The sequence below is a fragment of the Coffea arabica genome, chromosome 2e (assembly GCF_036785885.1).
Source record: "Coffea arabica cultivar ET-39 chromosome 2e, Coffea Arabica ET-39 HiFi, whole genome shotgun sequence".
Lineage (NCBI taxonomy): Eukaryota > Viridiplantae > Streptophyta > Magnoliopsida > Gentianales > Rubiaceae > Coffea > Coffea arabica.
In genome coordinates this window covers 18,362,421-18,386,397 of record NC_092313.1, presented here as the reverse complement: position 1 = coordinate 18,386,397, position 23,977 = coordinate 18,362,421, and the positions used below count along the sequence as shown (strand labels likewise).

At 37.7% G+C, this 23,977-nt stretch overlaps 3 protein-coding genes across 4 annotated transcripts; 2 read left to right on the top strand and 1 right to left on the bottom strand.

The window, feature by feature from the left end:
• The first annotated feature begins 513 nt into the window (after positions 1-513).
• On the top strand, positions 514-5,502 carry LOC140036787 (magnesium transporter MRS2-3-like). Its single transcript, XM_072079534.1, has 6 exons — positions 514-1,634; positions 2,425-2,637; positions 2,779-2,907; positions 3,948-4,114; positions 4,243-4,483; positions 5,001-5,502. The coding sequence occupies exons 1-6, from the start codon at positions 1,248-1,250 to the stop codon at positions 5,283-5,285; spliced, it is 1,422 nt and encodes a 473-aa protein (XP_071935635.1). The 5' UTR covers positions 514-1,247; the 3' UTR covers positions 5,286-5,502.
• Positions 5,503-10,518: 5,016 nt separating this feature from the next.
• On the bottom strand, positions 10,519-12,303 carry LOC113731540 (protein SOB FIVE-LIKE 5). Of its 2 annotated transcripts, none has more exons than XM_027256860.2 (4): positions 11,431-12,303; positions 11,211-11,294; positions 10,991-11,073; positions 10,519-10,902 (listed from the first exon to the last, which is right to left on the bottom strand). In XM_027256860.2, the coding sequence occupies exons 1-4, from the start codon at positions 11,866-11,868 to the stop codon at positions 10,872-10,874; spliced, it is 636 nt and encodes a 211-aa protein (XP_027112661.1). In that variant the 5' UTR covers positions 11,869-12,303; the 3' UTR covers positions 10,519-10,871. The 2 variants fall into 2 exon arrangements, with proteins under 2 accessions (XP_027112661.1, XP_027112660.1); XM_027256859.2 differs by having other exon boundaries at positions 11,398-12,298.
• A 6,747-nt stretch (positions 12,304-19,050) lies between these two features.
• On the top strand, positions 19,051-23,599 carry LOC140036786 (protein LATERAL BRANCHING OXIDOREDUCTASE 1-like). Its single transcript, XM_072079532.1, has 2 exons — positions 19,051-19,753; positions 22,759-23,599. Exons 1-2 carry the CDS (start codon positions 19,167-19,169, stop codon positions 23,333-23,335), a joined length of 1,164 nt encoding a protein of 387 aa, XP_071935633.1. The 5' UTR covers positions 19,051-19,166; the 3' UTR covers positions 23,336-23,599.
• Positions 23,600-23,977: the final 378 nt, after the last annotated feature.

Genomic DNA, 23,977 nt, shown 5'->3' with positions numbered 1-23,977 from the left:
TAAAAGAAAAGGAGATGATAAAAAAACTTCAATAGTTTTGGAGCATGTATATATACTTCAGCCTTTTTTTTTTTTCCATTTTCGTTTTATATGGCTCAGGCTTGGCAATGCAAAAGCCGGAATTTGTGAGTCCTCAATTTAGAATTTTCCTAGAAAAGAATTTTGCAAAAAAAAAAAATGAAGGGATGGAACAAACATGTCAGCTAGCCTAGATCAACTTAACTCTCTTTAATAAAATAAAAACTTGTATTACATGCATAGCAGATAAGCATTACACAGAATGCACTGAAAAATGATTACAAGAGTTTAGTTAATTATTTTTTAATTTATTTGTTTTGGTTTAAAACGCGTTCTAAATCTGACAAAGGAAAAGAAAGAGTAAAAAGGAAAGTTGGAGACTCGAAACAAGACATTTACCATGACGAATGAGATACTACCAGTTAGTTTATTGCTTTGGCAATTACCAGAATTGAACCTTGCTGTTTGCCAGCACCTAGTATGAGGAGGGCTAAAGGCCTTATGAGTTGGGCTGTCAAGTCCTCAGATCAACTAAATTCACAACCCAGGAATGGCATCTTAGTTTCACAGATACGAGATCCAAACTCAACACCAGCATTGATATGGCCCTCCTATCAGAATTCGGTCGAAGCAATACTCATAAATTTTCTTTTTCTCTTGTTACTGTTTTAACCGTCTTTTTAGTGTGTGAATGAAACAATATGGAGATAAGTTTCAAAAGATTTTTGCATCAATAAGAAACAATTGTTGTTAACAAGGTACAACTTGTTCATAAATGATGAGTACTAGATTTCTATTGTCCTTTACGTGTGAATACTAACAGTGTATTAGATTGGAAGAGGATAGTGCCTAGAAATCGTTGGTCAGAGTCACAAATCCTTGGACGCCTCAGTGGGGGAGTCTGTGTCCAGATGTTAGAACGGATCATATTCTCTGGAGTCACCCCCTGCCCCGAGTATGACTGTCCCTGTAAAATTCATCTGCTCCATCAAACTGATGATGTGGTCAGCAAACACTGAGTAGGCATGTCTGGGGGTGAAACAACTGAACCTTCACCTGCTACTTGTGCTTCTCCTGTTCCCTTTTTGTCTTGTACATGTTTTCTTCAACAGTAGAGTAGTAGTAGTTTATAGGGGTGGTGATTTTTCGGGGGTGGACACCCTATTCCTAATCCTGTTGTGGATCAACTGAGGAGGATTAATTCCTGATTCAACTCCCAAACTGCTGCTATGGCTGATCATGTTGATGACGTCGATTTTTTAACCCCAAAGAAGTCCAAGAAGGCGGGGTTGCTGGGAACTCGGCGTACCTGGGTCTTGCTGGATTCAGAAGGGAATCCCCCCGAAGTATTGGAAGCAGGAAAGCATGCAATCATGAGGCGCACTGGTCTGCAGACCCGGGATCTTCGTATTCTGGACCCGCTCCTCGGCTACCCGGCCACCTTGCTCAGCCGGGAGCGGGCTATTGTGGTGAGCCTCGAGCATATCAAGGCCATTATCACTGCCCATGAGGTCATCTTGCTCAATTCTAAAGACCCTTCTGTTGCTCCCTTCGTTGAGGAGCTGCGCCTGAAAATCTTCCGCCACCACCAAGCTGTCCTCACCCCGTTGGTACATGTCCACTACTGCACTAGTGCTTTGTGACTGATTGGCTGCTCAATTTGTTGATTTATCGTTCCTACATTGACTAGTGTAGAAAGTTTCATCCACAAGCCATGGGAACATTTAAAATAGTTTTTCTTTTTTCTGTGAAATCTTGTGTACACTTGCCCAGCAACTTTTTGAAACCTAACATGTTCAGAAAATGGTATTCAATTGGGAGTAGCCACATTGCATCAGTATCAAAATCACCGGCAATGATGGCCATATCTTTGACGTCTGATGGCCAAATAAGTTCCAGCACGGATGCTTTTGGCCTGTGTTAGGTGATTGGGACAGTGCTGATAATCTGCATTGAACTATTTGTTGATAGATGTATTGTGCGTGACGCATTGCCAACTGCCTTTCATAGCAATTGAACAAGCCCAACTGTTTTGGCTTTTAGTATATTACAAGCATAATTTCGGGTTGAATTTCTGGAGTTGTAAGGAATTTTCTCTGGATTTTTAAATCAAAATTGATGAATTCACTTGCATTCATATATTTAGGGAAGACGGATACTATAGGAATTGAAGAGGTTTTATACAAACATTTCGGCTTAAACTTCACTTTCTAAACCCTCAAAGTGAAATCTGGAATCCTGTTTGAGGTAGAGTGTTAAGAAACCAATAGTATTAATGAGCAGTCAAAAATGGAATCCTCTAAAAAGATCAAAAGTAGTTGAAGAAAAAGTATTTTACAAGAATATACATAAGAAGCTTTGACAGATGTAAAAATAAATTTATCACTATTTGATGTGGTCTTGAAGGGGGACAATGTGGACTTCTACAATTTGGAAGAGCCTCAATCAAGAGCCTTTATTGCTTCAAGTTGTTCCAGAAGCCCCCTAAACATGAATGAAGGTCTAGGAGGTAGCAAACGACATATTGCAGAGAGCAAGGACGGACCAAAGCTACTTCCACTTGAGTTTGTTGCCTTGGAGGCATGCCTTGAGTCTGCTTGCAGTTGCTTGGAGAATGAAGTAAAAATATCCATTCTTCACTCTGGTTATGAAGTGAATTCTGTTGCATTCATCTCATGCAATATTTACCCTGATTCCGAAAACTTTTGCGATTTGAATTGACATTTTTTTTGAATTAATTGTTGTGTGGTTTAATTTTAGGTTGGGGCATTGGAGAAAGAAGTTCGTCCTGCTCTTAATAAACTGACCTCCAATATTAGTAGCCTCAACTTAGAGCAAGTGCAGCAAATCAAAGGCCGACTGATTCCATTAACCAAACGTGTGCAAAAGGTTGAAATTCAAACAACTTCTAATATTACTACTTGAATCAACTTTTTTCCTTTGGCTCTCAAATTAGTTTTGGACGAAAAATCAATATTTAATTAACTTAAGATTGTTTGGTTAAATTTATCAACGATTTTCTATTTTTATCTTGACCTTGACAAATGCCTCTCAAAATGGTCCAAACCACACTTCTTATATGCTTCATTTTTAAAGAGCTTTGTAACTCCAATAAGTGATTCGAGATTATTTTGAGGATTACACCTAATTCACCACTTGTATATTTTGTTCTTTGTTCATATTAGTAATTCAAGGATGTGATGTTGTATAAACTCACTAATTTCACTGTGTTTTTATGGCAAAAGTATTTGCTTCATTGAGTTCATGAGATATGCAGCCCACGTAGTGGAGTGCTTATACTTTCCCGTCGGGGTTATTCTCTCTTTAAGCACCATTTAACCCAGCCTAACATTTAGAAAATTTTGTGAACGTAAGAACTGATTGTATTTCGTAATGTGAGTATACCTGTATTACCTCAGGTCATTAATGTAGTTGCAGAAACTCCTTAAACCCTCGTTAGACTTGTTAAATTCACTGGACTCAAGCTGCAAACGAATTTGGTTTCCCGGACCTCCCTCAAACTATATTAGCAGGTTTTATACTCTCCCGATTGGTTGTGCAAAATTGGCAGCCAGGATCATTATCGAGAAAACTGCAGGAGATTTCTTTTTAACTTGGGGATCTTTTCTCTGTTACACATGCAGCACGAGTTTCGAGCCTTTTTATCTCTTTTGAAATCTGTTGGCTCTTCTTTGCAGCTTTCTTGATGATTGTTTCTCAGCTTCTCTGTCTCTGATACAATAACTTTCTTGACCGCTATTAAAATCCCTGTGTTGGGCATATGTACTGATCCCACAGTCCTCCTCTCCCAAACCATCTACCATTATGCTATTTTCAACTTTTTAGTGGTAGTATAGTTTTGCTCAATATCAGATGAACCATTATGGTATCTTTTTCCTGACAAATGATGCAAAGACCTTTGTCTCCAGGTTCGCGATGAGTTAGAAAGTCTGTTGAATGATGATCAAGATATGGCTGGGATGTATCTGACTGACAAACATATAGAATGGCAACTTGAAAATTCTTCAAATTCCTCTATCGATGAGGAATTTGCCACAACTGATGAAGAAGCTAAACAGCCAAACATGTATGATACATAACTTTTTTTTTTTATCTCCCCTTGCTTCAGCACTACTTTATGCTTTACATTGAGCATTTTCTCAAACATGCTGTTTTTGGCTTCCTGCTCGATTGTTAAATATCTCATCCTGATAAGTATAAGGTTTTCCCTCTGAAATCTCTACTCAATTGGGGGCCCAACAGTTGTGATGCAGGTATTCAACAATTACACAACCAGCAGGAACATTTATTTTGTGATTCTAATTTGGTTGACGCTGAAAGTAGTCTATGCCATACCAATTCAAGGCGCAGTTCCAGAAGCAAACAACTTCATGTGGGAGATCTCGAAATGCTTTTGGAAGCATATTTCATTCAGATTGATGGTACATTGAACAAGTTATCCACAGTATGTCATTCATCTTGTTTCTCTAGTCACCGTCTCCTGTTTGAATGCTTGTCTTATGGCCCAATGCCTTGTTTGATAACTTAATTTAACAATTTAATTTAATGGATTCAAATCTTAATATATTTAGACGTGTTTGATAACAAAAAATACAACATCAAATTATCTAGACAAAACTTACTCCAAAAATTAAGTGAAAAGCTATTCACATGTCACTTAATATTAAATACATTCAAATGTTAGGATGTCAATACTTAACAATTCAGTGATTTAACATATTTATATTTTAGATTTGAAACTCCAAATTTTAGTTTTATCAAAAGCACGTCATGGTCCATGCCGAGTTTAGAAAATAATATGGATGTAGAAAGCATTGCATTTACATGCATTTAAGATATTTGGATTAGTTTTGCTTGTAAGTTTTCCGGATGCAGCTGTAAGTTTGATTTCCACAGTGTTACACCCCCAGCGTAGCAAGGTATGTTAATACTAGGGTTCTAACACTCTTTATTTTTGGAAGCTGAGGGAGCACATGGATGACACAGAAGATTATGTGAACATCGTGCAGGATGATAAACGTAACCAACTGCTGCAAATGGTGGTTATGATAATGACAGCAACCCTTGTGTTGGGAGTTTTCATAGCTGTGGAAGGAATATTTGGGATAAACATTCACATAGATGCATGGGGTGACAAAGAATATGGGACGCAAAATTTTCTCCGGATGATTGGTGGCGGTATTGCTGGTACGCTTCTCTTGTATGGGGTTGCTATTGCCTGTTATAGGCACAAAAGATTGCTGTAGTGAATAATTTTTACATGGAAGATAATTTTTAGATGCATGCATGGGATTTTTTTTTTTTTTTTAAATTTTACAGGAGTTTGAATTGATTAAATTTATATGACTCGGTATTGGAAGTTTGAACGTAGTCATCGTCAGCCAATATGCATCCTATGGCAGCCCTGGTAGCTGGCGAAAATTTAATAGTTTGTAAGGAGGGAGATCTTTGCGAGTTGACCAGCCTTACAACTCATCTCTTGATTTTTGTTCTGATGAGTGGTTTTCATATTTCAAAGTGTTGACTTTCAAATCTAAATTTTGTATAGTTTTCATTTATCTAACGGTGATAATATATATACTGTCAGTGTAGGAAAGATTAATCTATGTAGAGTAAATCTTATATATACTGACAATGTATACGCTATCACCGTTGAATCATCGTTGAGACTGTTTTGATGACTGGTATAGATTTCAAGATCATTTCATTGACATCCCTTGAACCTAAGTGAGTATGTAAATGTAATATCCAAATTGCTGTCCTTTTGTGCTTTAAAGGCGAGGATAATTGAATCCATATGGAGTGTAGGGCCGTGACTGTCTTGATGCTGATAGTGGTTGAAGGAAATAAGGGGCGTGGGGGATGACGATGATGTTGATTGCTTAATTCCTAAAGTGCCGTGATTCTGGTCTACTTCCATAACTAGTAAAAAATCCCATCATTCTACTACCATACCATACCATAGTTGATATAATTGTTTTCTTACATCTTAACACAGTGGCTAGGATTAGCTATATGGTACATTTTTGGCAAACACTTGTAAACGCATCCGCCATTAATTTGGTTTGTTTCTTCTTTCTTTCTTTTTTTTTTTTTTTGATAATAAATTTCCTCATTCTTAAACATGCTTTTCTCCGGAGTAACTATTAGTGTTCTGATGGTTTTGCCCTCTTTAGTACGCCAAACATTCCTCATGCATTAGTCAATTGCAAGCGTCGATGATCTTTTTTTTTTTTTTTTTGTCAGCAACGATACATTTGTATAACCTACTCTATCCTAATTTAGGGGGAAGGGGAGCCTAAGGTGGCTGTGGTAGGGGCTAGTGGGTATATAGACCCAACTAGACCAAGGGAGTGTTATGACACAACCCTTAGATTTTTTTCGCTGCTCAGATGACGTGGTTTTTAGGTAATGACAGCAAGTGGACTTGGCTTTCCGACACGATCCCCCAAATTATAATTATCATGTGTTATTTGTAAACCTTCAGGGGCTCTCTTTCTCTATGGGATTTTAGGTTTTGTTTTTGGGAGAGCTTTGTCAAGTCCTTTACCATGTAGGTTTGAGTTTCTGTTGAGCCGTCCGGTCGCTGATAACCAATCGCCCCACCGATGCTGCATAATTTGGTGGTTGCATTGCATTCAAGTGGTCCGACCCACCTATACGCCAGAATCAATTTTAACCAGAGAAACAAACCAACTACTACTAAGTCTGCTCTATATATATATATTAATATATATATAGATCAATGTCTATCTTGGGGAGTGTGGTGAGATGCGACTATCAATTAGGATTCGTTAAATCCTGGTTAATGATACCACTGGTTTCACGTTCTGTGGACTATATTCATGAAGAATTTCAGGGCTTCTTGGAATTAGCTAAATCCAGGTTTTTTACGCGATATTTATTACTATGCTCAAGTGTTCTACTCTGATTTCTACCTTTGGTAATAATAGTTTTTTTTTTTGTTTTTGTAATTTTAATATCCTTTTTCTAATGGAACTCTTTCCTTGAGATGTTTCCTTCTGTTTTTTGGGCAAAAGCAGAATTGTGTATATCAACCTCGGGGTCTTCCGCTAAACATTTCCCTATTATACTTTATTCTATTATGCAACTTGTTAAACTAACACTTACAGATGTTTTAAAACTTGTTACATATAGGACAGGACACATGTCAACCAGATAAGCAGTGGAACAAAAAAAATTGTACTCCCTCCGTCCCATTAAAACTGTCATACTTTCCTTTTTGGTCTGTCCCAAAATTATGTCATCTTACCAAATTTGGCTAATAATTTTGTAACACATTCCAATTTTTACCCTTCATGCACTTGCACAAGAAATCTTAAAATAATGTTGTGGGTCCCACTTTCTCTTTGATTTAGGCACAAAAGATAATATATTGGCCCCACATGTACCTTCAAATATTCAAATGGTTTTAAAGTTACATATTTTCCCACCAATAAATGAAGGATAGAAACGGAAAGCAAACACAATTCCTTCACTCTTTGACCACTGTTGATAAAAAACACAATTCCCCAAAAGTGACAAACTTATTGGGACGGAGGGAGTAACAAAGATCCTTTGCTAGTTGTATTATACTCTGGGGAGGGGTGGCCCAACGGGGCCAAAAAGGAAATTCGAAGGGAGGTTATTCCTCCCGAACAAAAGGATCAAAACCTTCCAAGCTCCATGCCAGATTTAAGGGTTGTACTTTGCCCGTTAGTCCATAAGGATCGGACATCCATATTCCGGGACCATATAAGCCAGTCACATGAAATGCATCAAAATCAAAACAAGCCACTCCTCAAAGACATAAATGAATTCCAAAGATCTTGGGCAAATCCAATTTTCTATTGGGAATTCAAAAAGTTTTTTTGTACAACAAACAAATAAATGAGTAATAAAAGTTTTGAATAACCGGATTACACTCAAAAATTGACCCATTTTCAATTTTCTATAAAATAGAAAATTTTCATCATCTCTTGAGTTGATGTAATCAATATGAAGTGGAATTAAGTTCATTCTTTTAGTTTTAAAAATAAGAATTTTTTGGTTACTGAATTATTCTAAAAATCCTAATATTTTTTTATTGACCAAAAAAATAAAAATTTTGTTAACAAACGAATAAATACAAGGTCAAAAGTTTACCTTGCCAGTAGTATTATACTATGGGAAGGGGATGGCCCAACGAGGCCAAGAGGGAATCCGAGAAGACTGAATCATCACTGGTCCAGAAGGATGCCTAAGTACCCGCTGGCGAAACATTCTAGAAAGCCCTGCATTTTTCAATCGGGACCCTCCATGTCACTACTCGGTGCCAAATCCAGTGTCAATCCCACTTATCATGTGATGATAGAAGCAATTTAAATAAATAGCACATAACAAATTAAATAAACATGACACTTGACATAAATATAGAAGTGACACTGAATTGTCATTGGAAGAGTGACACTAAGGATTCCGTGTGTGAATTTTTAGAATGCAGGTTAAAGGATTCGACCTACACCCAAATAGAGCCTTAACACTCGTGTTGGTGGCCGCGTACTCTGACAGAGTAATTGGTTAACGAGCTCCAGTCCCTGTTACAACAATACGGTGATGTCTGATCTAAAGGGTAGATCTAAGTACACTTCTATGCATGTTACCGTATAACTGGCTGATTTACACCACATCCCTGTGGCGCTGTGGTAGATTTTAGGTCCTCTCGCCTCTGAGAAGTGGGAATGGCATGGATACGGACAGAGGAAGGCCATTTTACCATTTCTGTAGCAAAGATTGACTGTTGTCATGAGAAATGGGAACAGTCCTGAGTGAAAATTGAATTGAGGGTCAGAGGCAAAGATGTTTGTTTAATACTACTAGTAGCAGAGTAGGAGAAATAAAAATCTTCGCCCTTTCCTCCTCCTGTGTACAAACGACTGAGGGCTTTGTCCTGGTGGTAGTTGGTAAGGCAAAATTGTCGTTCCCATACCCTTTGGATTCCTAAACGTAATACAGTATGGTTCTTTGGAGCGTGAAAAGAAGCGGGGATGGAGGCAGAGCCCAGTCACCTCTCCCAATCTCTTGATTATTTCTTTACTTTGTCTATAGCCATTCATTCCATTGTCTCCTATTAGTGCCAGATTTCAGATTTTAAACAACAAATTCTTTAATTACACTGGTGGGAGAAGCTGACTCCCATTTCTCAACGTAACACAGAGTCTTTGAGCCTTGTCCTGGTTATGGTACCAACTTGTAACAATTAAGCATATAGTTTAAAGCTAATCTGCTGAAACCCTTTAATTTTTCCTTCTTGTAACGGAAAAAAAAAAAAGCAGAAAGAAAGAAAGAAAGAAAGGACAGCCGGTTGGTTGGCTTTCAATTTAACTTTGATTCTTGTTTTTTCAATTGGAGTTGGCGAACATACTCGTATAAATTAGATTATGAATCATGGTAAGAAACCTTCCAAAGGGATAAAGACACCACTTTAAAATAATTGGTGATGTTGCATCGGGTCAAGAAGATCTCACGAAGGATCTCTGAGCATGAAGAAAAAGGGGGGATCATGAAGATGCAGTATGACATATTCCAACATTAATTTTGGCACTTCCTCCCCTTTGTACTTTTCTGACCGTCTGCCCATCACATATTTCACTTCATTATCTCATCATTTCTTTTTTTTTTTCTCTCTCTTTTTTTGGGTTTGGTGTGGTATAAAAGCTAAAATTTCGAATTATTATGAGTAGGAGAATTACTAGATCGTAGATGGAGTCTTGTCCGGAAAATTTGAGACATTGGGGTCTATAATCAAGTCTTTTAAAAGATTTTGTTCTACTGCTAGTACTGCGAATGCTGAGGGCTTTCTTAGTTTCTTACATATATACATTGGATAGAATCCTACCTAAACAAAATTCTTCTTTTTTTCCCCCGTTCTCCCATCAAGTTCATTGAGGTGGACGAGTTAAAATATAACTAGCTGTCAAGAATTATGTAATGCCTCTTCGGAGAGGAGATTCTTAATTGCATGGTCGGAATGCCGCTTTGTCCTTGGCATTTCATATCAAAGCTCAAATGATTTCTTGAAATCTCTTTGTATCAAAATCTCCAACTCAAATAACGCAGCATTTGTGCTTCAGCATCTGACCATCGACAACTGACATGGTCCCTCAAGCCCCATTCTGGAAAGGACATAGGAATTCTAGCATGTTTCAATGCTGTTTTGTGATGCCAAATTTGACTATTAAATACTATGAAAGTTAGCTTGATGAGTGACATGACAAGTCAAAGTTAGCATAACTATATTATGTAAGAAAGAATAATACTACTAATATTAGCATGCAGCTTCCCCTGCCAGATCAGGAACAAAAGAATTGCTTCTTGAGAATCTGTAAGTTTGTATCTGACGAGGCTTTCTTTCTATTCAAAAGATCAAGGCAAGGTAGTATTTGACATATTTGTGCGATATATTTTCGTCAGAGAATTGGAGCCCATTTGTACCAATCATTCATTGACAAGAAAATGGAATTTTTTCGAGAAACAAGAAACTGATCCCCACACCTTTTTTTTATTTTTCTCCCTCTCTCTGGTTGTTCACCACTGCATTGGCAGCAGTAGGGAAAAGAAAAGAAAAAGACATTAAAAACAAAACAAAAAACAAAAAAAAGGAAGAAAGGGAGAGCAACAAGATCTCTTTTGAGATCCAGTTACTTTTGCATTTTCGACAACCTTTTTTTTTCTTTTTCTTTTTTTTTGGGGTACATAATTTTTGATGACCTTTCCTCCAGTCTACCTACTACAACTACATATTCATCGTCAGCAGCAGCAACAAATTGCTGAATGTTGCAGACAGTTTCATGTCACCGCTGCCACCCCCTGCTTCCATACCACCTGTTGAGAATAATTAAAAGTTAGACGCTGTTTTTGACGAGTTTTTTTTTTTTTTCTGGAATGAAAGTGCAACTAGCCAAAACTCAACTGGTTTTCAGGCAGATAGTTTCCAGATAAAGAAGAATGGAAAAAACCGTATTGATCCTGCAAGTGGTATGCAGAGCTTTCCTCCTGCAGAAATGAAATTGTCGGTTGTAACAATTTGTGAGCATACCTAAGCATAAGCATATGCTAGCCTAATCAAGGTCAATACATAAACGAAATAAATACTTAATTTTTATAGTTGAACGAATGTTCTGATGGGCTACCTCGAAATGGGTTGTAGAATAGCCCTGAGAAAAATCTAAAACCATCTCAGCTGAACCATGATTGTTGGGGAGGTTGAAATCTTTCTGTGAAATGGCGATCAAATATTGAAGTTAAAATCTGGTCTATAAAGCGAGCATTGAAATTTGAAGAGATCGAGCTAGGGATAATATAAAAGAAGGTGTATACTCTCGATGCAACTTTATAATGATCAGAACTGACATCGGGGAGGTCCATTTCGAAGACAGGAGAACTGGCAGTATCATCTAGTAAAGATGATTTTTCACGGACTGCCTTCTTCATCCGGCAGTGATTTTCTAAAGTTTTCTGCTTTTTGCGGCTTCTGCTTTTGCATAATGTGGTGGCATCACCAGCATGGAAAAAGCAGCGAGCAGCATTGTTGTCATTAATATTGGACATGCAGTCTTCTTCTTCAGGGCAATGTGGAGGTCCAGAAGATGCATCAGAAACCATTGACAAATCCTCCTCCTCTTCCTCACTTCTCTTTTCTTCACTAAAACCACGCTTTCCATCAACAAAATTACCATTTTCTCTATTACTATGCGAAGAAATAAAGGAGTTGCCCAAGTACAGAGTCCAGCCAGACTCACATCCGCTGCTGCACTCTGATTTAGGAGTGCTAGCCACAAAGTAGTCCATTTTTTTCTGTTACTATTTCTTTCTGGACTAAGTGAATCAAGAGAGGAAAGAAAAAAAATGAAGAGAGAAAACCAGCTAAATTTGGCTCCTCTGTACTGAAGAAAAAGCAGAAGAAGAGGAGGAGGAGGAGGAAAAGACCAAAGGAGAGAATCAGGCTCAAATCTAAGACCTGTTTTGTCCTGACGTACCCCGTTCGGCTGGCTCTCAATGAGAGTGAACCAAAAGGTGCCAGTTGGGCTTGGGTTTAAATGGTAGCAACAACAGTACTGGCAAATGCTGAGAAAGAGAGAGAGACAGAAAGGGAATGAATGAACGAATGAATCAATGAATGAATGAATGGGAGAACGGAACCACAACTCCTTCACATGCTGGACAGCGAGGCAGAATTGTACGCTGCTTTTTACAGGCTACGGTACACCTCCATCTTCCCTTCCTCAGTATTTGGACACCTATCACTCACTCTCTCTTACTATCTACTGCACCTATGTACTAATATATTGCTTTCTCTGTCTCTGCCCTTTCTATATACATCCTTTTCTTTTCTTTTTTTCTTTATAGTCGGACACCTTATATATTTTTCTACTACACATGTTTTAAGTATTACTACACAAAACCATAAGTAGGATTCTTGTTAATCTTTTTCTTTTTTCTTTTTTCTTTTTTTTTCCCCCTTCGTTTGAGAGTTGAGTGCCACGTGTCGTTTGACCTATATATCTGGTACATCTACCAAATCCATTGCAGCTTATTAGTTTCTTCATGTAGTACTAGTATTGTGTTTTATCGATAGATTTAGGTGAAGGAAGGGGTAGTTCAGATTTAGTAGACCATCATGGACAACTAATTAAATAAGGAAAGCAAAAGGGATTTAGTTTTAGATACTCAGTCAACGAAAGGCATCCTTTGACTGCTGGCTAGCTAGCTAGTTGTTCAAGAAAAATCTGACTCCACAAAACAAAAGAAGCAGTAATGAAGAAGTTAATATTCACTGGGATTGAACGCAAGTGGCCTGGTATAGTATAATATTACTCCTACACATTGGATTGTACATGTAATATAGAAAAAAAAAAAAAAAAAAAGAATGCAGATTCAGTCTGATGATCAGTCCGAATGGTCATGCTTTGAAAGGAACAACTGATGTGGTGTGCTTAAGACACAGCGGATTATGTCTTAAAAATCGGCCCTCGTCAACAGCAGTACTACTACTTACCAAGAAAGTCTGCAAAATCATCTGCCCGCCTCAGTGACAGTCACAGTGAGTGAACACCACTGAGCAGGGTTCTGGGAGCCATCTTCTCTCCCCTTTTAGGCCTTCATTAGCTTCTTCCTCTTTCCTGCTCTCAGTTTTTCACGCACTCACACACACATGTATGCACGTGTGCATTAGGAGGAGCTTCCACAGATTTCACACACACACATGTCTGCACGTGCGCACACATTTCAATCTAATTTTGCTTTTTTATGCCCTTAATTTTTTTAATTAGAACCTGTCAAGATTTGTTGTGTTTTTTCGGGCTACTCGTTCCAACGTGCACTGGTTACTCGTTCCCCTGTGCCCGTGAAAATCAAATTCTAAAAGGAAGTTGGAACTCCTCCCAACGATATTCTGCCTCTCTGTGGTTCAATAGAAAATTAATCCTCTTTTTTTTCTTTCTCTCAGAATTGACAAGCACAATGAGGCACGTACATGTGTTCTTCAACATTGATCAGATCAAAACATTTGTTTACTAACGAAAATAACCATCGCTAGCTAAATTCCTCTTTGCCCATTGATTCCAAGATTAAGCCGCAATTAAGTAGAGATTCATATATAAGCTAACAGGAAATAGGTTTTGCCCCAAGCAGACCATTGCAAACCCTAAGCCGCTATGTTTATAGGCAAACTTGGGCATACAATTGATTTGTTTACATAAGCACATGTGTTAATCTCAAAGGAGAAAAACATGAGACTAGTGTTACAAACGAATCGATCGCGAACAGCTCAAATATAAGCTCGATCAATATCGAACTCGAGTTCAAAAATATCAAACTCGTTGAGTGGCTCGCGAGCTCAATTATATATTTTTTTATTTTTATTTTAATATTAAAATTACATATATATTCCTAATATTTTATTATTTGTTAAAAAATAATTATTTTTTATTTTTTTTAACTCGAGCTCGAGTTTGACGTTTTGAACTCGTCGAACTCGAGTTCGAATTTCTTAAAATTAACTTGAGTCTCGGTTCGATTAGACCAAAATTCAACTCGATTCGGTTCGTTTGCATTCCTACACACCAGACGCATGAAGATTTTTAGAAAGGAGTGCCACTGCCAACACACGGGCACACACACAAATTGCTGCAGATTTCACAGTTTATTGAACTTGAAAACTTCCCGGCCACCAGAACAAAGGGTTATTGATTAATGGGTTGTTTTTGAACATGATCAAAATTATTACTATATCTGTACCGCCACTGAAATATAGTCCGTTCGCTGCTGTCTGCCGGCCAAATTAATCAAAAGGGATGCAGCTCGTGCGACTAGCCAGTGGCTTTGGTTTCTTCGTCCCTCTCTGTCCCAGTCAAACGTTAAAAGCTCTATCATGTGCTCCTCTTGTCTCTTGGATCACTCGTTATTAATAGCCGATCGAATTGTTATCATCGGCAAAAAATGGTTAGAAGAAGTTAAAAAGAAGTTGGATGTTTCTTCGAATGCATGCACGAGCATGACTCGTACATCTTGATTTGAGGCATTAAAAGGTGCCGGTGTCCTATCCCAGCTCATACATGGGACCATCACTTGATAATTGGTGCTCTTATTAATCTTGGGCCACCAGTCAACTTGGCTCGGGTAAAATATAAGGTACTAAGCCCGATTGCAGGCCAGGAATCTCAAACATCTATACCCGTAATAAAATTCGAATCATCCCCTTTAATCTTCCGACCTAACTAAGTCCTCCCTTAGACATGTTATATTGGAGCACGAGTAGAGATAGAAGTAGTATAAGAGTTGACGATTAGTCGAAAACAAAAGAGGTTTAAACTTGGGCACCATGCCCACTAGGCTTCTTGGTTGCTTGATTGTCCGATCCACTCTAATCCTATATTTGTTGAGACCATCTCAAGTGATATGGAAGTTTTATTAAATGTGCACGGACAAAATATCCAGAACAAAATGGAAAAAATAACTAGTTCTTAAAGAGGGCAACAATACTAGGAAAAGCATGAGGAGTGAAAAATGTATTTATAAAGTAATCAAATGATTTTTTTAAAAAAATAATTTTATTGTATCCAAACAATAGAAATGTTTTGCTGTTCAAGCCCATGTACTCCCAAAACATCTTCTTGCCTTTTAAACAGGGGCAATAAAATATGCCAATATCCCATGATTACTCGTATTCTGCTTGGCCAATGTCTTGATTGGCTGCTAGCTCGCACGGTTGTGACGGCAGAAAGCAATTTGCCAGCGCTGCATCGGGACGAGTGGGAGCGGTGATCTAATTGGCAACAGCTTGGGTGCATGGCGGCACTTATGGATCGGGTGGTTCTTAAGCAACCACGCCGTCGACTAATCTCTCATGTATATTTATCAACAAAAAAAAAAAAAAAAAAAAAAAAGAAAGAAAGGAAAAAGTGCGAGGCTTTGGGAAGAATTCCAATTATTCTCTGCAACCAAAACAAAACCCTGAATACCCTCCAGATCTAACGTCCCTAAGTTCGAAGTTTGTACGTGGAGAGTTGTTTAAAAAATGAGAGGAGGAATTCAGAAGTTAAAACAACTGCATAATCTTAATCCCGATAAGAAGTTTTTTGCTATGCAAGGAAGTGGAGGATGTCCAATTGAAGGCTTTTCCGCATTTTCTGAGATGAAATTTCCTTGGAATTTTAGGACAACAACATGGTGTTAACTACACCCAAAAAAAAGTACAAAACTTTTTTCCTTGTGATTTTGCTACGTCCATGCACAAAATTTCCTTTTGCAACTTTGAATGTTCGATTGAAATCTGCCTATCAATTAACCAAAAAAATGAAGTTACATCCTAAAACCCTTTGCCAATTCCACTCCCACACCCTGTCTCACAGTTGTTGTCGCCGCAACTATTATCGCCACCCAAGAAAGTGCGGCGGCGGACTCAATTGAAACTCCTCAACTATCTAAGTAGAGCTCTCATGTATCTTGCAAAGTTTTATCTTGAGGTTCTAAGAGTTCTCTAGTGGGAAGAAAGAGATGTAGAAAATGGAAGATCTAATATATTTTTAATAGCCTTTTGGTATTAAAATTCGAAGCAGCCACGTGGCTACTTCTTGTTCACAGGGTCTCCAATCTAGCTGTTAGACCCGGTCTACCCAATTTTTCCAGTTCTGAAATGACCAAGATGGCCTCGCGTTCCATTTTTGCCCCTTATTTGTGGACGGGGCTCAAATTTATGGTCAGGAATTTTATTGCCATTCAGGCCTGAAAAACAAAAAAAGAGATAGCCGCTACTTTGGACCAGTTCCGGGCCAGTGTGGCTGGGAGTTGATCCTGATTCTCATTTCTGTTTCAAAAAAAAAAAAAAAAGGAAAGGAAAAGGAGGCCGCCTATTTTGTATCGCTTGCAAGCCGGTGGACGATGCAGCGACCCAAGAGGGCGCCTATTTTGTTTTTCTTGCAACCCTTCTCATCCAAGTGGATTGGGTTTGCTCCACTTGAAACCTGTGAACAAATAAGCACAAGCGTACTACCGACTCGGTACATTCAATAAACACAACGTTTTTTTTTTCTTCTTTTTTAGGACCACAATAAGACCAGTTTTGTAAATCCAAGGTTACCCAAAAAAAAAAACAGTTATTTTTCTTTTATAGTGAGTTTGGGAGATGAGATTTGGCCAAAAAAAAAAAAAAAGAAAGTGATAGAGGGAATTAATTTTTCACCGATTGGAAGATTCTTGACGTCTAAAAAGAAGAGAAATGAGCTGATTTGATCAGATCCGTTTTGAGGCTCCATTTTGGCCTGATTTGGACGGAAAGTGGAAGAGTGGCAAAAAAAAATTTTCAAAGTGCCAATTGTGTTCTTAAATGATTAGTGAACAAATTTTTAATGATATATATATATCCAAAATCTTTCCACTTCTTTCTTTAAACACCTAAACAACGTCAAAATCTCTTCTTTTCTTTTTTTTTTCTTTTCTATGCTAAACTCCCAAACTAGCTATTAGTTTTTTAAGGGTAAGAAGGTACATGAAAGTTAACGAAGTAGTAGCACAATTTTGCTTCAGCGTCCTGTTTGTTTCTTCATTTTATTGCGGTGAAACGGTGACGCTCTTGTAAAAGCCAAAACCTACGGTAGACTGGAAGGTGTCGCCACTGGGCTCTTAATTGGCAACAGCCAACGGTCTGAGATTTGTTGGGCTCACCAAATTGGTCGATGAATTCGGCCCACATAAATCGGACGTTCTAATGCTTCTCCGGGTTTCGTTCGACTTACAGTATTGTTGAAGTGATTAGGGATGACAATGGGGATGGGTGCCCGCGGAATAGAAATGGGGCGGGGCGGGGGCAAAATATTTCCCCCGCCTTAAAACGGGGCCGGGGGTGGGGCAACATACACCGATCCCGTCCCCCGCATAGAATAAAAAAAAATTATATATATATATAGACACACACAAGACAATCCTAAATTTCCTGCACCCTCACTTACAATTGACAAACGCCAAAGACTCAGCCTCCCCGTTCCTTTTGCCATCTTCTTTCTTTTTCTTAAACCCATCTCACGGCTTCTTTTCCTGGATAGCCAGCCGGGTTTCCCACTGAAATATCAAAGCATTGAAAGGGAGTGGTGTGACCAGTCTTCCCACTGAAAACTTGCGAAACTAGAATAGGTTGTGTATGCAATCTCGGCAGGCCTAATGGTGTTTCAGAACACAAAAGGTTTGCTTGTTGCTGATAGGTTTATGATGCTTTTCTTCTTTATCTTTCGTGTGTTGTATGATTCAATGAAATTTTTTTTGGCAAATTGTACCGTAAGCCTCTGAATGGTCTATTTTGAAATCTTTCGCGGGGGACCGCAGGGGAAACGAGGGGGCGGGGCGGGGGACGGGGGAAGTTATTTGACAACCCCCGCCCCATTGCCACCCCTAGAAGTGATGTCGTTGTTGTTGATACAATTATGCTGCAAAGCCTGCAATAGCTACAGTTCAGTTGGCAATTTTTAAGGCAATTCTTGCCGTCTTACGAGAAAAAAAGATTTAGAAAACCGGCTCCTACCGGATGCACTGGAGAAAATTTATCTCATTGGACCAACTACTTTCGTAAACTAAAGTGTAAATCACATTAACCTCACATTAAATACAATTCAAATAAGATTATGAAGTCTCTATTTATCTCATTAACGGTATCACATTGGTTAAAAATTAACTACTAAACTTGTTATATAATTAGTCCACACTGAGACAAATTTGTGATTGGACATTAAGATAATAACTATCATTGCAAAGGCTATTTTTTTTTTAATCCTTATTCCACGCCACACCTTTTCTATCCCCAACTGTTAAACCCAAAATTTGAATGACGGCAAGGAGAACTCTGAGAGTCTTCCTCTTGTCATTGAACTAATCCCAGTAATTGAAAAGATTGAAATCTCAAATGTCATCTAAATAATGAAGCAAAATAGGAAATTTCTCTTTTAGATTGGCCATTCACCTAGTTTTTTTTTTTTTTTTTTTCGAAACGGAATGAAACACACACACACACAAATAATATCAGACACGCAGCAGGCATCAGCAAACTGACCCAAAGGCAACCTAAGCGGGGTCAGGAGGTATAATAAATGTGGTTTTAATATTTTTTATTAATAGAATAATTCTTATTTTTATAAAATAAAATAAAACTTTAATTAATTAAATGAGTATTTCTTTGAATGATAAGTGCACTTGACAAACTTTAGTTGATGGTATCCTTTTCGTCCAAAAATATTATTAGTCATTTGAATGAAATAAATAGTGTAAGTTAATAGTAAACTTTTAGGTAGTATATAATCAAAAGTGTATTGCAAAGCAATATGTACAAAGGCAGTAAAGATAAATTGTTTGAGTTTAACAATTACAAAAGGTTGGTGTACCAATATTCATTAGTAGTCACGTGTCAACGTCTAAGTGATGATACTTTGATAATTGCCATTACAGAGGTTTTACTGTTGATCGAGCTGCTGAGTGCTGAGTTATGTAATTTTGTCGGCTTCCTACGATTTTTCCTCCCTTACGTAAAATCAACCGAGCCCTACGCCGCCATTAGTTAAGGACAAGCACATAAAAAAGATAATCGGTTCCTCTGATAAGGAAAAATGGCCATGGACATCAACAACCATGTAGCTTTCCATGAAGCCAAGTTCATAGACCAAAACGGCGTGCTACGAAATTCTAGTGTGCCTGTGGTGCAGGAACTTGCGCGTCAACGGCTCGATTTCTTGCCCGAGAGGTTCATCAGGGTGTCGCCAACAGCTGATCCAATCGCTGCACCATCTTCAGAACTGCATGAAATTAGCCATATTGAAGTTCCTGATCCTCTTCCTTGTATAGACATGAGCAAAATTCAATTGGGGGACGATTTGGAGGACCGTGACCGGGAGTTAACCAAGTTGGCCGGTGCTGCTAAGGATTGGGGTATGTTCTTGATCGAAAAGCATGGAATAGAGCCCAAAATTTTGGATGAGGTGAAGGATGTGGTGAAAGGGTTCTTTGGGCTGTCATTTCAAGAAAAGAAAGCTAGCGTTGGATCATATCTTAGTGTTGACAACATGGGGTATGGGCGGAACTTTGTGAAGTCAGAAGATCAGCCTTTGGATTGGATCGATCGTTTAACAATGAAAGCTGCTCCCAGGGATGCTACTCAAGGACTCCGTGTCTGGCCTCAAAATCCTCCGAACTTCAGGTAAGTTGACTTCTTCTGTGGAAACAACAACCCAGAAAAAAAACATATCCACAAACAGCATCGTTGCCCTGGACATTCTTATGTTTCTTGACCTGATCAATGACATTGAACATTCTGCATATAACTCATCAACAAAGAAAGGGTTGTCCTTTTTGATTGACTATTGTTCATGTCATAAAGACTAGTTTAAATTAAGGATTAATCTTTTCTACGTTAACAATATATACACTATCAACAACGTTGGATGGATGACAATTATACAGAATTTGAATTTGAATTTTTGCACATATATCATGAATTAAACGGTGATAATATATACACTGTCAGTCAGTGTATATAAGATTTACTGTTAAATTAAATGGGTCGCAAGTGTTGTTTGGCGTTCAGGACTGACTGCCCAAACTAGCGGTAGATGAGGGGTGGGAGAGCACGGGCCCACTGCCCTCTCCAAAATTTTCCTTTTTACCTTTGCAATTTAGAAAAATATTTGTATTTGCCCCCACTGAAATGTTAAGAAGTGAAGTATGCATTGGACAAGTTTTGGAATTTAATGAAAAATAGTATTAAATAACTAAAAAATTTCTAAATCTATAATCTAGCCATTTGATTCCCTTGGAAGTTGCAGTAATTTATGCCTTGTTTGTTATATGTTTCACTCATTTAGTCCTTTGGAGCTTCGTATAGTTTTTAACTCATTCATTTAGAATCTTATATAATTAATGATTGTTTAGCTAATTACATTGAAAAATATGTATTTTACACGTTAAAATGAAAGGATTGTACATCATTATCATACCATGAAGACCCGTTGTGAGCAATTTTAAATGGATTTGTGTGCTTTTTCAAGTAAAATGATAATTTTATGAGTAAATTAGAGTATTTTTTTTCTACGTTGTTTATAAAATAAATGCATTAATTCTACTAGTTACGTGAATACTGACATGTCCTATTTTTTTAAAAATTAAGAAAAAAATATGTGTTAATTTTGCCCCCCTTTGAGAATTTTTTATTACTCCGCCATTGCCTGGACTTCTAGGAGTTCTGCATTTTGAGCATTTTCTTTAAGTTTCAACTTTTAATTTTTCTACTCTTTATTCTTATCTTTGTTTCTAGTCCTTATTATTGTTCAGTCTTTTTCGAGGAAGAATTTCATTTATTTTTTGAATTGTTTGGGAAAAATATAAAATAAAAGCATTCACAACTTGTTTCTTTGATGTCAAAATATAATTATTTTGTTTTTTGTCCTAAACTCCCAAACTAAGCCTAAATGACTAGTATGTGGGTCAGAGTTGCGTTTGATAACAATAATATTTGTTTTGTAATTTTTCTTAATTTTATCAATTCCTTGTATTTATTAATAATTTTTATTTTTTTATAAAAAGTCTTGTGCATTAGCCACTCGTTCAAATGTACTTTAGGGGTTGGATTTTTGAAAATGTAAGATTAATTAGGGAAAGTATATAAATGCTAAAAAGGGTGATAATTGTCCGTATGTGTATATACATGATAGGTTAGATAAAATTTAGATACATTAACGAGTGATTGATAGGCACCGGTTAAAAGAACCCTTTCATAATATTATTATTGTATTTTTATATTTTTAAATACTAAAAAAAACTCGTGAGGGCTTTCATATTGTTTAGGCGAACGCAAAATGCATGTCTAACACTCGCCTTTTAAAATATTATCTTATTTGATAATCCAATTCAGCATTTAAATTTAATAGATTCAAATCTTAATATGTTCAGACGTGTTTTTTAATCAAAAATTAAATATCTGAATTGATTAAATGTCACTGAATTTTTTAAGCAAAACTTGTTTCCAAAAATAAGTAATAAGTTATTCACTTATTACTGAATGTGATATACACTCAAATATATTTGATTTAATATTTAACAATTCAATAAATTAATGAATTCAGATTTCAAATTTCAAATTTTAGTTTTCGAATTTCAATTTTATCAAACATACCGCTTTGCTTTTTCAAACTGGCAACGATCATGACATGTCTCTCTTGCATTATTGGTTAATAATTCCTAATAATAGTATAATATGCATCACACAGTACTTCTATATTAGTTATATTACAGGAATTAGTGAATTGCTTGCTGGCATCCACTATACATCTACTTTAGGTAACCCAATTTAAATACGTGAGGAAAACACGTGAGCTAGTTTAAGATAGAAATCAATTAACCTACAAATGGAGATGAACTTAAGTTAGTAGCTAGGAAGGAAGCCTGGACTGGATCTCAACATTCGAATGCCCTTACTGTTAAATAGATCTCGGACATAGGTACTGACATTTTCTCTTCCTCATTTCTTAGCTATGCGACCGATGGTGCCACGCTTAAAACATTTAGGATTATTCTCCGCATCAACTAAGTTGAAAATAGAGATAGAGCTGGTTCAGGATTTCATTTTCCATATTTGAGTGAACAAGTTTACCAGAACAGGCACTAATGCGAAAGGGAAACCCTATCAGCAAATGGGGAGAAAAAAGAAACCCACGCACATAGAATGGGAGAAAAACAAACTACTGTTGAATAGATCTGATAATTTTATACAGCACTAGTCAACAATTTCATTCTATACTGTCCACAGCCTTCAATCATCATCGACTTAGCATGATCATTAATTCGTCTCTTTCTATTTAAAAACTCCTTGTTCTCATTTTTGTTAGTTAAACTTCTTTATTTAGCGAAGACGTACGATCAAGTCAACCATAGCCAGTGTTATCAAACTAGATTGCTAGACTGATCGAATCCTATTGTTACTCTTTCATCTTATGTAGGTCTTGGTGCCTTTCCTTTTCTTTTCCCTACTTATTTTCTCACATTTATAAGAGACATTATTTCAATTCAAGAAAAATTGAAGGGGAAAATGGTCATTGGCCTGGACTGCTCAGACACATAAGCTACCTGAATATACGTGACATTCTTGAAAATTTTCTTTCATCTCCCGGCCGGAGCACCTCTGAGTACATTCATAACCATGAATTGCAGGGAAGCAGTGGAGAAATTTGTAGAGAGAGCAAGGAAAATCTGCGATTCGTTACTCCATGCTCTTGCCGAAACCTTATCAGTAGACGGGCAAATTTTCATAAAACAGTTCGACGAGGAAAAGAGCGAAGTCAACGTCAGAGTGAACTACTACCCACCATGCCCGAGGCCTGACTTAGCTCTGGGAATAACTGAACATTCTGATGCTAGTGCCCTCTCCGTTTTGGTGCAGTTTGAAGCCTCTGGAGGACTCCAAGTGTTCAAGGACATGAAATGGCTCACGGTCCAGTGGCCGGTCGATGCATTGTTAATCAACGTGGGAGACCTGATGGAGATATTGAGCAATGGGCGCTTCAGGAGCAGTTGGCATCGCGCTGTTACCCAAAGGGATGTCGAGCGCTTTTCAGTTGCATTGTTCTACAACCCGCCTTCAGAAGCTGAGATTGAACCTCTCAAAGATGGGAAGTCCAACAATAATCATCACGGATATAAGAAAGTAGTGGTCGGGGAATACTTGCAGAATTACTATAAGATCAGCCCAACACCGACTAAGCAAGCCATTAAGTTTGCTCAGATTTAGTTGTAGCAAATTACGAATACTAGCACTACTACAACTACTCCATCAACTTGGTCCTTTTATTTGTTGAACTGTGTACTTGTCTCCTTAAATTTTAAAGAACTGTAAACAAGCCCAAAAATTGCCCTTCGCTCCATTACAGAGGACAGATGGCTTGCGTATATATGGGAGGAAGTTTTGTCATTTGGCTGTAAACATCACTCTTGATATCCCTAGCAGGCGAAGTTAAAGTGGTTTTATTGCAGACTCAGTACTCTTGGTCCTAAATGTGTTTTGTTGAAGCATGACTCTTCTTTCAAAGGAATGTTTTTGCTGATCCCTTGGCTAACCACGGACTTTGCCTTTTATCACTCGTCCTAAGTGTCCTCGTACAGTGACAAGCACTGTGGAGGAAGAAATTAGGGGGGTTAATTTCTCTTGTTTTAAACTTGTATCTTCCCCAGATTGGCTAAAGCAAATATTCTAAACTTTAACGCTAAAAATGTTCTTGAGTTTCCATTAAACGATCCATTCTTGTCCTTCCTCGCACTGCAACCCCTTGCTCCCCAGTCCCCACTCTCCCTTCGGTTCTATTTTAATTTGTCGTCGCTTCCTCCCAATTGTCCAAGTGAATGTCTAAGCACTTTCTCCGTTTCCTCGTTCTTT